Source organism: Vidua macroura, chromosome Z (genome assembly GCF_024509145.1).
Source record: "Vidua macroura isolate BioBank_ID:100142 chromosome Z, ASM2450914v1, whole genome shotgun sequence".
Taxonomy (NCBI): Eukaryota; Metazoa; Chordata; class Aves; order Passeriformes; family Viduidae; genus Vidua; species Vidua macroura.
This window is the reverse complement of record NC_071611.1, coordinates 41,633,182-41,649,234: the sequence shown is the minus strand read 5'-3', so window position 1 is coordinate 41,649,234 and position 16,053 is coordinate 41,633,182. Positions and strand designations below refer to the sequence as shown.

Below are 16,053 nucleotides of genomic sequence, written 5' to 3'. Positions count from 1 at the left end.
GACCTCTTCACAAGCTTGCTGGTATATCATAGCTTAACATGAAGCCATTAGACACCAAAAGTGGCTTCATGACATGTCCAACTCTCACTGCCATGGGGAGGTTGTCTCCTGTCCAATCAAGGCTCTCCAGGAGAAAAAGCTGGTTGCATGCAGAGGATCCAGTGACTACAGGATGTCAAGAGCTGGTTAAAACAGACCATGTGTGTCAGGGCTGACTGTCAGCTGCTGCCTTGCTCACACCGGTACTGCAACTCAGGGACAGGAGAGGGCATGGTGCCACACTGGACCACACTGCCCACAAGCACAGTCCTGAGCTCTGGGCATCCCCAGGCCATTCCCTCTTTCCCCCCATGAGCAATGCTCACCTTGGCTGCAGGAAGCAGGTGATTCCAGAACGGAGCTCCCTTGGCATCAGTGCTGCGGCAGGCTGTGAGCACAGGATGGCATGGCAGGACCCTCTTCTTCCTTGCTGGTGGGGACAGGCTCTCATCCTCAGAACAGGAGTCAGCCATAACCTCGCCAGCGGGCAGCAACTTCCTTTTGGCTGGGCAGGTGCCACTGAGCTGGCTGCTCCCACAGGGTGTCATCTCCTGGGAGCTCAGGTTGCTGGGCTCAGGGCTGAGTGCTGCCAGTGGAATTGGGGACTCCCTGCACCCATTGGCCACCACTGGCCCTTCTGCTTCTCCGCTAGCCCTGCTGGTGTGAGTTGGGCTGCTCCCTGGCTTCTCTCTCTTCCCACCAGGGTCCAACTGGGTTGTTTGTGCAATGCTGTGCAATTCAAGGTGAAGTACATTGCGGCCACTTGCTGGCTCCCCATTCTCTCCATAGTCTATGGGCTGATCCCCTGATGAGACAGGGCAACTGTCTCTCATGTGCAAAGTACTGCAAGCAATGTGCTGGGGCCAGGAGGAGGAGGAGGAGAAGGAAGAGGAGGAGGAGGATGAGGAGAAGGAGGAAAAGGAGAGTTCCTGTGACTTGTCCTCTCTGCTGGCCTTGGGGCTGTAGCTAGGGCTGTCCTCACAGCGGTGCTCCACCACCCGCAGCCCACTGTGGGAGAAGTGCTGGGCAGAGCCGCAAAGGGAGAGCTCCTCCACCAGCAGACCATCCTCAAAGGTATCATCATCATCCAGGGAAGGCTGCCCAGGGCCCCCATCCACCCCCCTGTCACCCCAGTGAGTTCGTTTGGGATCTCGCCCCCCTTCCGGAGTTCGCTGCTTGGGGTATCCCCTCTTGACAGCTGGCCAGGTGCCTGCCCGCTGCTCCGTGCTCTCAGAGGAGCTGGAGAGATGGGAGAAGATGGACACCTGGTAAACCTTCTGGCGCTTGATCTCTGTCTCATTGTAGCCCATGAGGATGCTGCGGTGGGTGCAGCACTGCGAGGAAGGCTCCAAGGGTGTCTCCCCCCTGGGCTGGGACAGGCTGGGGTCTGTGCTGCGCTCCGGGGACAGAGACGTCTCTGTGTGGATGTGCCGCATGGAGCCTCACTTGCTGGGACTCTGAGCGGAGCCCATGCAGCAGCAGGAGGGCGACTGTAAAGTGCCACAGGTCAGGGTGAAAGGGCAGGGAGTGGGAGCTGGGCCCCCTCTCACTCAGAATCTCTGTGTGAGCCCTCTACTATGAGGTGCTCTGCAGCACAGCATCTGGAAAAAAAGAGAGAAGGATGAGGATCAGCCTTGGCTCTCCATCCTCATCTAGTCTTCTGGCTGCAAGGGACCCACTGGCACATGGCTCCTCACACAGCCCACTTGAATCTACCTCTCCAGGGACATGAAGAGGAACGAGGCTGATGTGCCTTTCTGGGAAGCCCTGTGGCACCACCCAACAGCAGGTTCGGCACACACTTCCTGGCTCGGGCAAGGAGAAAAGTCTCCAGACAGGCAGGAGACACCTGTGGACAAGTCTGGACAGGTGGGGAGGAAGAGGCCTGCCCTCTCCTAGGACACGCTTGTGCTGTTGTGGAGCACAGGAGTCAGGCAGGTCAGACCAGTCCCAGGGGCTCAGGCCTGTAATCACCCCTTTGGGCAACAGCAGCAACATCTCCCAGTGCAGGCTCTCCTGCCCTGCCCACGTGCACTGGATGAGGCAGGGCTGGTTCCAGCCCCATGGCCTAACATCCCTGTTACCTCTGCCAACTTGGACTAGGCATCTCCAGCACCTCAATCAGCAGCTGGGAGGTACCAAGGCCACCATCCACCCACTCCTGCCAGCTCCAAGGCCTGCCCGTCTCTGTGCAGCATGGTGCCTCACTTTCGATTTTCAGTCCAGTTTGAGAGCTGTGAGAATCCTGTCCACATGTTGGTTTGTTTCAGGTATGAAAAATACAGAAATGGCTGCAAGAGCTGAGGAGATGCAGGAAAAGTCACCAGCAGACTGAGGACAAACTGCCCAAGCCTGGCAGCTCTGCCTTTTGCCTGTCTTTGCAGCTGTGCCTGATCTTGTGGAGCAAGGGCTTAGGGGCAAGGGAGCAATAGGGAAATTTGTTCTCCAAGTGGATGAAGACTATGTGGAGAGTGAGCCTGCATATGCTATTTTGACCCTGCTGGGATGTGGATGTGAAAATGGCAGGCCAAGGTGCTTGAGACCAGGGAGTCTCTTCAAAAGGAGTGATAAAAAGTATAGCCATGCACCAGGATATGTTGGGGACTGACTGGCTGGAAAGTAGCACAACAGAAAAGGCCTTGGGGGTCCTGGTGGGTCCCATGTTGACCATGAGCAGCAATGTGCCCTTGCAGCAAAGAAAAACAATAGTGCACCAGGCACAGGATTAACAGCAGGCTGAGCAAACTGATTCTTCCTCTCTGCTCAGCACTGGTGAAGCCACATCTGAGAGAATGCAAAACAGGGACATTAAAAAAATTAAGGGAATGTAGCTTCTGTCCTGTGAGAGCTGGGACTGTTCAGCCTGGAGAACAGAAGGCTCAGTGAGATCTCATCTAGATATCTAGATAAGAGGTTCCCTCTGAATATCAGAAAACACCATTTTGTTTTACTGTGACCAAGCACTATAACCAGTTACCTAGAGAGGTTGTGGAATCTTCATCCTCGGAGGCATCCAGAGGTCATCAGCACAAAGTCCTGGGCAATGGCTCTAGGTGGGACTGGTCCAGATAACCTCCAGATGTCCCTGCCAACCTCAACCCCTCTGCGTAGCCCACAACACTGCAGCCCTTCCTGGCTGCCCCCCACACGTACTTACCCCTGCTTGTCTCTGGATTAACCTCCCTGCCCCGCAGCAGGCGGTCGTTGGCACAATTAGCTGAAGACGCCTGCAAGTCAGGCACCCCCCAGAAGCAGCGTGGCTGCCGTGGAATGACTCCTACCATCACGGTGTGCCTCCGAACCTCTGCAACGTCCTCTCCAGCTCTTCAGTGTCTCCAGTGGCTCTGAGGGGAAGGAAAGGGGGAGATGCAGGGCTGGGGTGATTCAGACGCTTCCTGGGAGAAGGGCAGAAGGGTGCTTCCTGTCTGCAGGGTCACGCACGCAGGGAAAGCAGCATTTAGGCTCAGCCTTTCCGAGACTCCCAAATCAAAGGCCACATACATCTCAGCCACCTCAGGCAGTGCTAACACCTTGATTTCCATTTAAACCACAAATATTTTAAGTTAAGCTGTGAACTCTCATACCTGGCTTCATTTTACATCCCTTTTGCATGCCTTCCTGTATGAAACCCTGTGAATAGGAACAGATTCCTCTTTCTTTCTGGCAACCATTTCATGCCTTGCTTTCCAAGACACTGCAGCAACCTCTGGGCCTCCAGTTAGTTCCTGGTCTCATGTTCACCTCCTCCCCCTTCCACCCACAGCACAGGAAACTTTCTGGCCCTACAAATAAGGAGAAGAGCTTGGAATTGTTTTCTTCCAATATGAGATGCCTGTCAGGGAAGGCAGAAATGAGGAGCCTGACAGCCCTGAGCCATAATGGCCCCCCACCAGTTTTCCCCAGCACAAAGACAGCAATCCTTTCCTGTCCACAGCACTCACCTGTTCAGATGTGTCCTTGATGCACAACAGAGATTTGCAGATGCAACACAGCTCCCCTGTGGTCATAATCCACAGGCACTGCAGCTTTGATGCCTGGAAGAGGGTGTGGAGAAGAGTCAGCTGAAGCAGCAGCTCATGGTGCAACACCTTCAGAGTGTGCAGGAGCCCTTAGGCACCTCCACCCTCCGCACTTCTGTGGCAGAGGCAGCTCATGGGCTTCCACTAGCCGAGGCGCCTCCAGCTAAAGGAGGAAATCATACCTATCCATAGGGATCATGCCCTCCTCATGCATCCCTCAAATGGGGACTCACTGCAGCACCCATCCAGCAGGAAGTTGCTGTCTGGGCACCCTAAGCCAGCAGTGAGTACTGCTCTGAAGGCTGGAAACAGCAGGGCCAGGCAGATGAACAAAAATTCCAAACGGATGTTCAGAGGCAGCAACACTCAAGTGCAATCCCCTTCTGGCATCCTGGTCTGGCAAATTCTGCATTCCTGCAACTTGCACGGGGGAAGCCAGTATCAGCTGTGCTTGCTGCCTGACCTCGCCTGCCCCAGAAAACAGGCTGTTCTTTCACTACCTTTCCAATAAGATTTGTAATTTCAGGCTGTCATGACCAGTCTCTGAGAGCTGGACAGCTTAAAAGCCACCACCACTGCTTGGGAAGGGTAGTGCCAGCAACCAGCCAGAATAGGACCTGTTGAGATTCAATACAACTGCACCCAAGGAGCACTTACAGCAGGGCAAATCAGTGCTGCATCATGATAAACCATGGGTCTAAATCCTCAGCAAAAGCTTTTTGTAAAGACAAGATCCTCCTGGCACTCCATGAGGCCTGCACCAAAGCAGGTAGGAAAGCAAGTGAATGCCCTCAGTTGTGGGCAGATGCTGAAGTGGTAACATACTGTGCTCTGCCTGCCTGGAAGGTTGCTGTGTCCCTCCTCCATCCCTGAGGGAGACTTGTACCGTGACTTGTGTGGCACTATCAACCAATGGGAAGCAAAATCAGCAACCAAGAGCAAGAATCAGCCTGGTGCAGTGGAAGAAAGAGTGTGTCCATGCCAGAACAAACACACAATTTCACCTGCGTCGTTTAATTCTCTTCCCTGTGCCCCACTGAAGTCACAGCCATTTTCTCCCTGGCAACAGCTGCCTTTCAGGAGAATGGATGTATAAGGCCAGGCTGACCTGCTAGCACCACAAATCCCTCCCAGCTGAGATCTCAACACCAGTCATCAGGTGCTGCCAACACCAGCTGCTAGAACAAGGGCTGCACCACCTTTTGCCAAGCCCAGATACTGTTGTTTGAAGCATCGTGCTGGAAAATGCCAGTCCCACGCCAGGGACAGGGAAGTATCACCCAAAGTGTCTCCAAGTAACCCTAAGATCTCTTTGAACATCCTCCGGGAGGAATGCCCAACAGCCTGGGATGGGCAGCAGCTGGGGTATAGCTCTGCTTCTCACCCTCCTCAAGATACAAGGGGCTGTATCCCAGGGAGGTTCTCTTGGCAGTGCCAAGTGCCTCCCAGGACAGTTCCTCCCTGCTGAGAGCCCATCCAGTAGAGCTCAGCCTCTGACAGTACCAAGGGAGCCCACCACCCAGCAATCCTGGGACCATGGCCTCCTGCACTCCAAGCAGGCACAGGAAGAAAGCACCTGGTCACCTCTGCCTTCTCCTGTCCTTGAGCCAGACATTGCCAGAGCCCTAATTCTGGCCACATGGATGGGACAGAGGCAGGCCCAGGGCTTCATCAGCTCAGCTGAGCAGCACAGGCACCATCCCTCTCGACACAACACATGGGGCTCCCTGTGCCCACACCAAGGGTTTGGCCCCTCCTAAGCCCACATGATGCTGATTTTTTTTTTTTTTTGACAGTGTTTCAGTTCATGCTGGTGCTCTAAGATAGGACTCAAAGAGCATTGTCTCTTAAGGAAGCCCACATAGAGCTCTTCCACTCACTGCCCTGCTCCTGCCAAGGCCCCCTGATTGCTCAGAGAACAGGCAGGGCCCGGTGCTTTCGCCAAGATCTCCCAGCACCTGGATCTGAAGTTATGCCAGGCACAGCTTTCCTCTATTTCTTTGCCTGGGGAGGGCACCACACTTCAACACCCAAGAAATACCCAGTGCCAAATGACCTGCAGAGAGGGAGCATGCCCCATGCACTGGGGCAGAAACGCTGTGTTCCTTGGTGACACCGAACCACCAGAGCCTGATGTGGAATAACACAGCCAGGCCTGGTGGGGTTGGGTCAGGGACTTGGCTTACCTGCTGGTTCCATTCCTATTAGCACATCCAGGGGGAAACCAGGATTAACAGACCATGGTCTCAGTCTGGAGGCAACAGATCAGGATGGCGAGTGAGGACGGGTTCCTGGCTGGGCAATGAAGCAGCGGTACCACATGCCGGGCTACAGCCTGCAAAAGGATCTGTTGCTGTTCGAGCTGTACTGTGGCAGCCAGAGAGGAAGCAGGATGAGTGTGGAGCAGGGAGGTTATCTGTCATGAGGCAGAGCCCTTGGGAGCCTGGCAGGGCCGGTAACACAGCACCAGTGCAAGGAAGAGAGCAAGAGCTGTGCCCGAAGTTGCCACACTCATCCAGGGGAAATCCAGTGGCTTCCCAGAGCAGCACTGCCAGCCAGTCAAAAGGGACACATGACCAGTGGACAAGAAGATTTGACCTGGGCACTGCTGCCTAGGACAGAGCAGCAGTCTGGTGGCTAGCAGGACCAAGAGAGGTCTTTGCAGAATTTAGACCACAAAAAACCCCAAACCAATGCCTAAGTGGCTTTTTCTGCCTTCTCTCCTGCTTCCTCTCATGGGAAGTGCTATGGAGAGACACTGGTGGCCTCACTGGGGGTGAAGCAGGAACCACACAGCCAGGAAGGAGAAGGGCCATCATTAGAAGAGGACAAATAATCATCCTCAGAACAAGCAGAGTACAAGGCAAGAGAAGAAGCAACAGAAACTGCTGGAAATAGACTGTCTGGAGGATAAATCTTAACTCTTTTGGTCCTATCTGGACCCAAGGAGAAGGAAGGAAATCTAAACAGTGTGAGCACAAACCCAGGAGCTCCCTGCCACAGGCTAAGACCAGAGCTTGTGAAGTGCCAGCAGGCAGAAAGTTTGCATAACAACCCTGAAGGATGGCAGCACTAACAGCAATGCTGCCACCAGAGAAGGGTTCCTGCACAGTCTGACAGATCAGGCATCTCACCATCAGGAGAGAGACAGACATGAGGCTGGGGACTACCTCCTGCACTGTAGCAGTGATGGCAATCCCAGAGAGAAGCTGACTCAGGAGTTGTTAGAGGAGCAAACTGTGCCTGAAAGGAAAAATGACCACTGGCCATGGCTCTGGCACTATCCTGGAATTCAGGTTGGGGAGGAAGGAGCTGACACTTGGTGGAAACAAGAGAGAGGAAGAAGGAGAGGGAGGGGGAATGGATACAGAGTGAGGGGGCTTCCTTGCCCCACTGCAAGGGCAAGTGCTGCTCTTGAGGGTCCTCAGGAGGCCTCCTGCCACATCAGATTTATGCAGCTGCAGAGCCTCATTCAGTGCTAGCCCCTGCTAGGAATGGAGAGGAAGCCTGAGCCCAGAGAGGAAGGATGGGGCAAGAGGTATAGCCCATGTCACAAGTGCAAGCCCCTAAAAACCACCAGACACAGCTTCTACAGAGACAGAGACCCAACACCTCCCTGTGCCCACAGCACCATGTCTGTGAGGTGCTGCTGCTCCCTCCCATCCCTCAGGAGGTGGCACTGACAGGGTGCAGAAGCCCCCAGGGACAGAGCAGCCCTCTCTGCAGTGCATCGTGTTGGGGCTCGAAGCTGCAGCAGCCTCCTCAAGGGCTGAGGTCTGCCCAGCAACATGCAGTGCTTCCCCAGCCCTAGCACCACACTCAGGTGCTGCAGGGACTGAGTCCTTCCGCTCGGCCAAGTCAGGATAACACAATGAAACCTCTCCTGGGAGCTGGGGGACCTGGAGCAGAGCTCCCAGCCCAGGGACTTACCCCTTCCCTCTGATGCCCCTCATCCTGGCACGGATCACCTCCGCACACCTTTCCCAGGTGCCTGGCTTGCACACGGCAATGCTGACAATAGCCTGTGGCTGGGAAGGAGGGTTTACAGGGTCTGCAGGCAGACCCCACTATGCGACAGCCACCTGTGTAAAGCTTTCCTCCACGTCCAACCCCCTCCCTGCCAACCACCCCCCTCCACGCACGGCTGCCCCTCTTCCCAGGAAAGCGCAGGCAAAGAATGAAAAGCAGCTTAAAATCCAGCAGGACAATCGGGCAGCTCTCCAAGGCCAGCAGCACCCCCTGCCCACCCAGCCCAGCAGGTTCAAACCTCTGCGATACAGCCCACAGCTGCCCAGCTCCAGTGTTCGACCGGGAACCGAGGAAACCTGCAGCAGGCAAGGCAGGGAAATCCCATGCAGCAGCCGCTTATGGGGAGGACAGCCCAGGTTGAGGACAGACCTTTGTCTCTGCCTGCCTGTCTCGCTCGCTGCCGGAGGAGGAAGAGGGGGGCGGTGGGGGACAGCGAGCAAAGATAACACCCCTAGGAGAGATGTCACAGCCACGTTAATCACTTGGAATTCCAGCCAGCATGCCGCAAATATGGACAGCAAATGGAGATGCTCAAAGCTCTAAAATAATTGGATCCTTTCACAAGAGCCGAGCCCAGAATCCAGCACAGGAATTCAGTCCCCGCTGGAAGTCAAGAGATCAAATACATGGAGAGGCAGGCGCAGCACAAGCAATCCTCAGCCACCGCTGTATCCAGCTCCATAGCCTTTGGCACTGCTTTAATCTCAGGTGCCTTCCCAGCGGGAGCGAGGGAGGACCACAGCGGAGAGCCCGAGTGCCCAGCTGAGGACCAGCCCCTTCCCATACAACTTACTCGACTTGTGGCAAGGTGCAGAAGCGCTGTCAATGCAAAAGAGGGTTTTGTGAGGGAGACCAGCTGCCTCGAAGCCTTGCTTGACTGGAGGAACAGTCCATGGGAAGGAGACCCCTGAAGCTGCTGTTTGGCCTCCACTGCCCTGCAGGGGAGATGCCTGGCCCAGCAGGATTCCCAGCCCGCATCACATTCCCGGCGAGATGCACACGCGGCACACGCAGGCTTCTGCTCGGCGCCTCAACGGCAATGAAAAGGCACAGAGGCTTCTGCCAGAAAACAAAGAGGCAGCGGCAGAGCTGGGGGTGGGGAAAACTCTCTGCTGCCCAAGAGGATCCCTGCAGAGGCAGCAGGATGCTGCTAGGCTCCACCACAGCTATTCACCCCCATTAGCCCGAAGTGGCACCCACTTGCCTGACACAGGGAGTCGAGGGTGGGCAAGTCCCTATTCCCCTTCCCGAGGCAGGACCCAGGTGAGAAGTGCTGGAGGACATGAGCCAGGCCCAGGACTACAGCTGTCCACAAGCAGCAAATTTCTCTGTGCTGGCTCCACATCATAAAAAGCTGTGTCTTTTCACCTCGGGGTAGCTGCTGCACAGGGGAAGGTGCAGCCAGCACCGCACCTGCAAGCCCTGGGGAGCCCCATGGCATTGGACTTGGAGCAGCATGGTGGCCTCAGCAGTCACCTTGTGGCAAGAAAGAATGTGAAAGCAAGCCACAAGCCACCCAGGCACTGGAACACGTCAGCCAGCTGCCTTCCAGCCCTCCCGTCCCTCTTCAGGGGTGGTGGCCCGAGGAACAGGCCCAGGGGACCCTAGCCACTGATGACCCTGCAGACTGGCTGTTCCAGTCCAGAGCTTGGTGCCAACTGAAACCAATGGAAAATTTTCCACCATGTGATTACCAAGTCACATGCCGGTGCAGCCAGTCATAGAATGGCTTTGAGAAGGCAAGTGGATCTGGCAAAGGGCAGGGACCACTTCTGGTCCGCACTTGCATGATACCCGAGGTCTCTGGCCATGACCAAGGCACCAATGCACTGCCACAGTTCAAGTTCAATAAGGATGTTTGTCCAAGGGATGCAGACCCAATCTGGATGAGGCCCTCACTATTCTAAGTGATCTACAAATTTTAGCACCAAGAGTCCCTTTTATCTGATCTCCTAAGAGGAGGAATAACACCCTGCAGTTGGTGTCTGCATCAGAAGCCCTGCAAACTGTATACTAACCTGTTTAACTCAACGCCAGTGGTAAGACAATCACTTACAATAACTCCCCTCCTGTCAGCTCCCTGTCTTGGGCTGTGCACCATGGGAAGCATGATCTAGGTGTGCAGCCTGAACAGCCCAGCCACTTTTCCAGCACTATTAGCTGGGTACAGAAACAGGAGCCTCTGACAGAGAGCTCCGGTGGTGAGGTGATGTTTTGCAAGCTGGGAGCAGACAGCACAGAAGTCAGCAGGTGATGGTAGCCCTGTTGCTCCCAGCTCTGCCATCTCCTCTCTTCTCCCTCTGTCACTACTGCATACAGCCACAGGCATGCAAAGCCTCCTTACCAAGCCACGTCCCTCTGTATCCTGATGCTCTGTAGCCATTCACACTGCCTAAACCTAGATGCACCACACTGCCCCTTCCCCACACCCTTCACATGGCAGCTGGGCTCTCTATCCCCACAAGTGTGCTCCTTTTCATTCCCACCTCATCCTCAACCACCATCAGACCCTGTCCTGTTTCCATGACCCCCCAAGGCAAGCCCCTAGCTCTCACCTGTGCTCTGTTGCCTCCTGATTGCTGCAGTTCATACCTTAACTTACCCCAGGCTCCTCCCGTTCCTGACTGTCACACACCCACAGCCCCACCAGCCCAAGCCTCCTTGCACACACTCCCCTGATGAGTCCCTGACACCCGACAGACCCACGGCACCATCACCTTTCTGTACCTCCCCAAACAGTCACCAGGCACTTCAGGGCAGTGGAGAAAGTCCCAGGGATGCTGAATTGCTCTGATCAGCTCCGGGTGTCAAAGCTACATGTTTGAAGAGGGAGTAGGCAAATGGCTTGCAGTGGGGAGGACAGCAAGGATTGTGCACTGCAGCATTTGCCCCGTGGGAACTGCCCCTCCCCAGCGCAAGCCCTCTTGCAATACACTTCCCTTTACTGTAAGAGCACTCCAAGGGAGGTGCTTGAGCACAGGCACTTAGGCCTCCTGCTTGGTTACCAAGCTGCAGCCTGCAGATAAGGCTGCAACAGCTGTGGGGACATTCAGCATCTTTTCCACTCCCTGTACTAGACGTGTACGTGGCACAGGGGGAGGAGATACCACACACACGGCTGTGCACACCTACCCAACTCACCCATTTCCAGCTGCAATTTAGAAAGGTTCAAGTCTAGCACAGGCCAGAGTGATGACGTGCTGGGCAGATATTTGGGCCATAAGGGTGAGGCTTTGTCCATCTTTGATTTTAACAAGATTGACACAATCAGGGCTACTGCAGTAAAGGAGTATTTTCACCATGAATTGAACGTCCTGCACCTTGTCATAGAAAAGGAAAACCTCTCTTTCCTGTAGGAATGAAGGCGAAACACCCTGCTGGACTTAGGAAAAGGGTGCCACAACTGTCATCCAAACATTCACAATGTTGCCCATAATGAAGGCAAACAGTGTGAGCAGAAGGCCCTAAGAAGGGAAACACAGGTGTAAGAGGGACAGTAGGTGTATCCATATGAAGGGGAGCAGGAGACACGGTCCAGCTCCTATTACACCCCATGAAATGGCAAACCTCCTGGTCCACACAGAGTGAACCACCCCTGGGCACCACAGACAGCAGAGGCAACTAAGTCAAAAACATCTTCAACCTGGCGGTTGATCCATGCCCTGAGGACACAGATGTCCTTCTAGACCTGACCCTCCTAGGGAGACAAAGCCTGTGAGAAACCTAAGAGCTCTCCATGGCCTACCAGAAACTCATTCTGGCCTACCAGAAACCAGCTCATCCCCTGGCACACAGCACTTGCTTCTGCAGGTGGGAACAGACCTCAGGGACCTCTTGGCCTAAACCACCAGATCCTGCTGCTCCTGATGTGCAGAGCACACAGGGTGATGGCAGCTCAGTGTCAACAAGCCCAAGGGAAAGGCTGAAAGAAGCAACTTCAGAAGGGATCTGGAGACTTACACGGTTTTTCAGAATGTTCTAGACCTTGAAAATTCACATAAAGGGAGCCTGGACATCCATCCAGCCTCTGCCAGATGAGAAAGCAGATGTAGCTACTGCTGCAGGTCAGCTTAACCCAGGCACCAAGGCTACGAGCAGACCCCTTTGCTCTGGTTCATTACTCTTGTAGATAGGATGGGCCAAACCCTGTAAACACCTTCTGAACACTTACACACCAGACATGGGCTTCTGCAGCATCAGACACCAGGTCAAAGCTCAGAGACACAATAAATCACAGAGCAAAGTTGTTCCTGAAGACAAGGCTTGTAAGACTGCCAGCAGCCAGCCTTGCAGAAGGACAGAATCAGGAAAAGAGCAGTCATGAAAATAAAAATCTGGCAAAGAAACAGAAAATACTGGGAGCAAATAATTCTTTCCAGACAGTCCTTTAGGCTCCTCATCTCAGCATCCATCTGCTGAGGATGGTCAAGCAGCTGAAACCTTTAAAAAAGCTATCAGTGACTTCCTTTCCAATCACCACTATCTCTGGGACAGGCACCATGGGGAAGATAAACTTTCCATCTGGAGGGCTGGAGGCCAGAATCCTCATGAGCCTTCCAAAAACACCAGCACCCCCCTACACATCACAGCTCTGTGCTTCCAGCAGAGAAAGGTGGATGCTTCACATCCTGTGCTTCACTGCCCAGTGGTTTCTTGTGCTCATGTGGGAAGAAAATAATGTGGACTTACAGAGAGATGGGTGCTCCAGCTAAGAGAAGCTGGGGCAAGTGAATGAGCTAAGGAATGCTCCTAAGGTAGTGCCTCCATCTCTCACCACCGCTAATCCACACAGATGAGTACAGGTGAGAAGAGGACAGACAGAACAAGACCCTGAGCCCTCCATGTACCTCCAAACTGGTCAATCCAATAGTCCATGAGATGTGACATTGCCAAGCAACCTGAGAACTGCAGAACTGAGGAACAACAGTGGCAAGGGACCTCAGAGAGTTTGGGTCCAATCGTGCTAACAGCAGGGCCAAGTTCAAGCAAACTGCTCGGGGTTTGCCCATGCCCGGGGGCTAAAGTCACCAAGTGTGGAAACTCTCTGGGGGCCTACTCCAGTGTCTAACTGCCTTGCAGGGAAATATTTTTCCAACTATCTAATTGGAATTTCCCTCTTGTGCCATTGCTTCTCATCCTGCCCCTGGGCACTTCCCAAGAGAGCCAAGCTGCAGCTTCACTGCAAACCCACAGCTTGCAGCAGCAGTAAGCGCCCCCTTTTCTGCCTTCCCTCCCCCAGGCTGCACAAGCCTGCCACTTTCAGCCTCTGCCCACTGCAGCACACAAGAAGCCAGAGCTCCAGCTTATCTCTGGAGACTGTTGGACCCTGCTGGGATCCAGAAGGGATCTGGAGACTTACACAGTTTTTGAGAATGTTCTAGACCTTGAAAAGGGTGCCACCAGGGAGGATGGGAGGTACCCGCACTTGTCTACCTTGGGGATGTTGAAAAAAGAGACTCATCTCAACCTGATATCAGTAGGAGCTGCTTGTGTTCAAATACTTGATCCTTGCTCTGGTTGGTAGCAATACCAGTGCCTGCTGCAACACACCTATGTTATTCTAAGACAGAATTCCCAAGTACCTGCTCCAAGAAGTTTGCCCTAGATGCAGAGAGCTTTGGTTGTGCTGCTGTAGCTCTGATACCAAGACTGCCTCCACCATGCCCATGAGGGACCTGTCTGCAGGAGTGATGAGCAGGACAATTAGGAGTTCAACTCAGCAGAGACCAGTTGTGCTAGATGGAAACACAGCAGTCCAGAGCAGGTCTCTCGATGAGAGAAGCAGCCATCTGCAACCCTGGCAATACCCACAGGGGTCTGCAGCAGAGTCCAGGTCACACAACAGGTTTTGGAGCCAACAACCACTCATGTCCACAAATCTCCAGTGTATTATCTGCATCCCAGCTCTTCCTCCATGCTCAATCAATCCAGAGCTATTTGTCTTCACTCAATCCAGAGCTATTTGTTTATTATTCTCTGCCCCAACAAGTATCATTCATTTTCCCATACTGCATCTGCTCTCTCAAACAACTGGGCAGGATCTGACCAGTACAGAGACTTGCTCAGCTTGCCAAGGGCTGGCTGGACACCTCACTGCCTGTGTGGGGATGAAGATTCACCTGATTCACTGGAGGCAGGCATACTTGGTCCCTGCACTCCCTAGCAGTGCTTCTCTTTGGGAAAGCCTCAGCACCAAAGATACCCCAAGCCTTTCCAGGACAGCAACGTACCCATAGCTGAAGTTCATCATGTAGCTAAGATCCTGGCCTATTCCCAAGGCACAGGCGTGGTCTTCACCTGCTAAGCCCTGTTGCTTTCCCAGCTCTCCTCTGTCAAGCTCAGCCCATCTCCCAGGCACTCAGCATGAGCTGCCAGACCTTTGGGTTCCCTTAAAGCCCTGTCCTGCACAAACACCTGCCTTCTGCTTCCCACTGACTCACTCCCCTGTGATTCACCCCCTCCTGACTAACTCATTTCTGCCACAGCCCCATGCACGAAGGGAGTCTGCGTGTGTGCGCACAAAATGGGCAATTTTGCATACAGACACACACACAGACTCTGCAAGACAGCAAACTGGTCAGGGAACCTGGCCTGGCCATGCCAGAACCCTCGCTCCCACAGTACCCAAGAGGGGCAAGGGGTGACACTACTGGCTCAAGTCCATTGTGGGGAGAAGGGGCAGAGGCAGGCTGGGAGTGCTGCCAAGATAAGGAGCAAGGGAGGGGAGGGCTAGGATAGGGCTTCCTCCAGGCTCCGAGGCTGCCTTCCAGGCAAACCCATTCCCTTTATCAGCCCAACCCTGCTGGCTGTGGGAGGGTTACCCAGCACTGCCACAGCTCAGATCCACAGGCAAGATGTCTGCCAGCTAAGCTGTTTCTGGGTACAGCCAAACATGCCCCACCAGGCTGTGCCTCTTCCTGGTTTTACTCTCCAAGATGGGCAGATTCCTGGGAGACATAAAATTATTTCTTCTAAGCATGGCTACAGTCAGCTGGCATCAACTAATGCCACTGTGCATGCAGGGCCCAGAGGCTTGACCAGTTCCTGAGTGTGGACAGTGCAAGTCACACACAGGGTCTGTGTACACACAGATCCTCTGCAGGCTGCTCCTCTGACTGGCAATTCCCTAATGCTTGGGGCTGAGGCTCAAACAGGCTTTGCCCCACATTCTTTCCCTTCCCTCTTTTCCACATCCTGGCCTGTTCCCAAGCCACACACACTGCCTCAACCTGCTAAGCCCTTCCGAGGGCTGTCCAGATAACCTCAGTCTCCTCAGAGAGACCAGAGCAGACAGAGTTGACAAGAAGATGGCACTGTGCAGCTGTGCCAAGCTCAGCGAGAGCTGGGGCTCTGCACATCTGTGTCTGAGCACAGGAGAGCTGTGGTGTGAGCACGAGATGCTGCTCCATGCAGCACACCCAGTCACTGACTTGCACCTCTGCCTGTCGGAGCTAGAGGATCCACTTCCTATTGACTACAACAAAAAATTACTGGCATCACACAGGCTCTTCTCTCACTCTTTCCTCTCCACATCACATGGGTCACAGTCATGCTGACAAGGGACTCTGGTCACTTCCACCCAGGAGCACTTGGCCAGCTGCAGCATTTTGCCTGCAGCCACACACAGGATACTTGGGACAAATATACTGCAAGAGAACAAGACAATCAAGCATTGTCTTCAGTAGGGTCACGCAGCCCCAGTTTAGACAGAAAGCCCTGACACCCAGGAGTTAAGGCCAAAGCAAACCGTATTTTGGCCAGGGAGCGAGGGACAACACTTTGGGCTGTAAAGTCACATATTAATAGGCACAAAGAATGATTTTCTGCCAAAGCTGAGGATTGTATGCCAGATCTGCTGCTTCTCCCTGGACTTCTAAATTTTTGATCTTCACTATGTATACACAGAGCCTCTTCTCTCTTCTCAGGACAACAAAATACAAGGTTTTGTCCCATGGCATCCTTATGG

General features: G+C 54.0%; 1 protein-coding gene across 5 annotated transcripts in view; it reads right to left on the bottom strand.

The window, feature by feature from the left end:
* The window catches only part of ATOSB (atos homolog B), a 38,801-nt gene that overhangs the window by 5,511 nt on the left and 17,237 nt on the right, over window positions 1-16,053 (bottom strand). The window contains exons 2-5 of one of the 5 annotated variants that reach the window (XM_054003639.1): window positions 3,981-4,073; window positions 3,624-3,821; window positions 3,321-3,383; window positions 366-1,640 (exon numbers count right to left, since the gene is read on the bottom strand). In XM_054003639.1, coding sequence (XP_053859614.1) covers window positions 366-1,475 — 1,110 coding nt within the window. In that variant the 5' untranslated portion in view covers window positions 1,476-1,640; window positions 3,321-3,383; window positions 3,624-3,821; window positions 3,981-4,073. The other 4 variants (XM_054003640.1, XM_054003638.1, XM_054003641.1 and 1 more) reach the window with 4 other exon arrangements.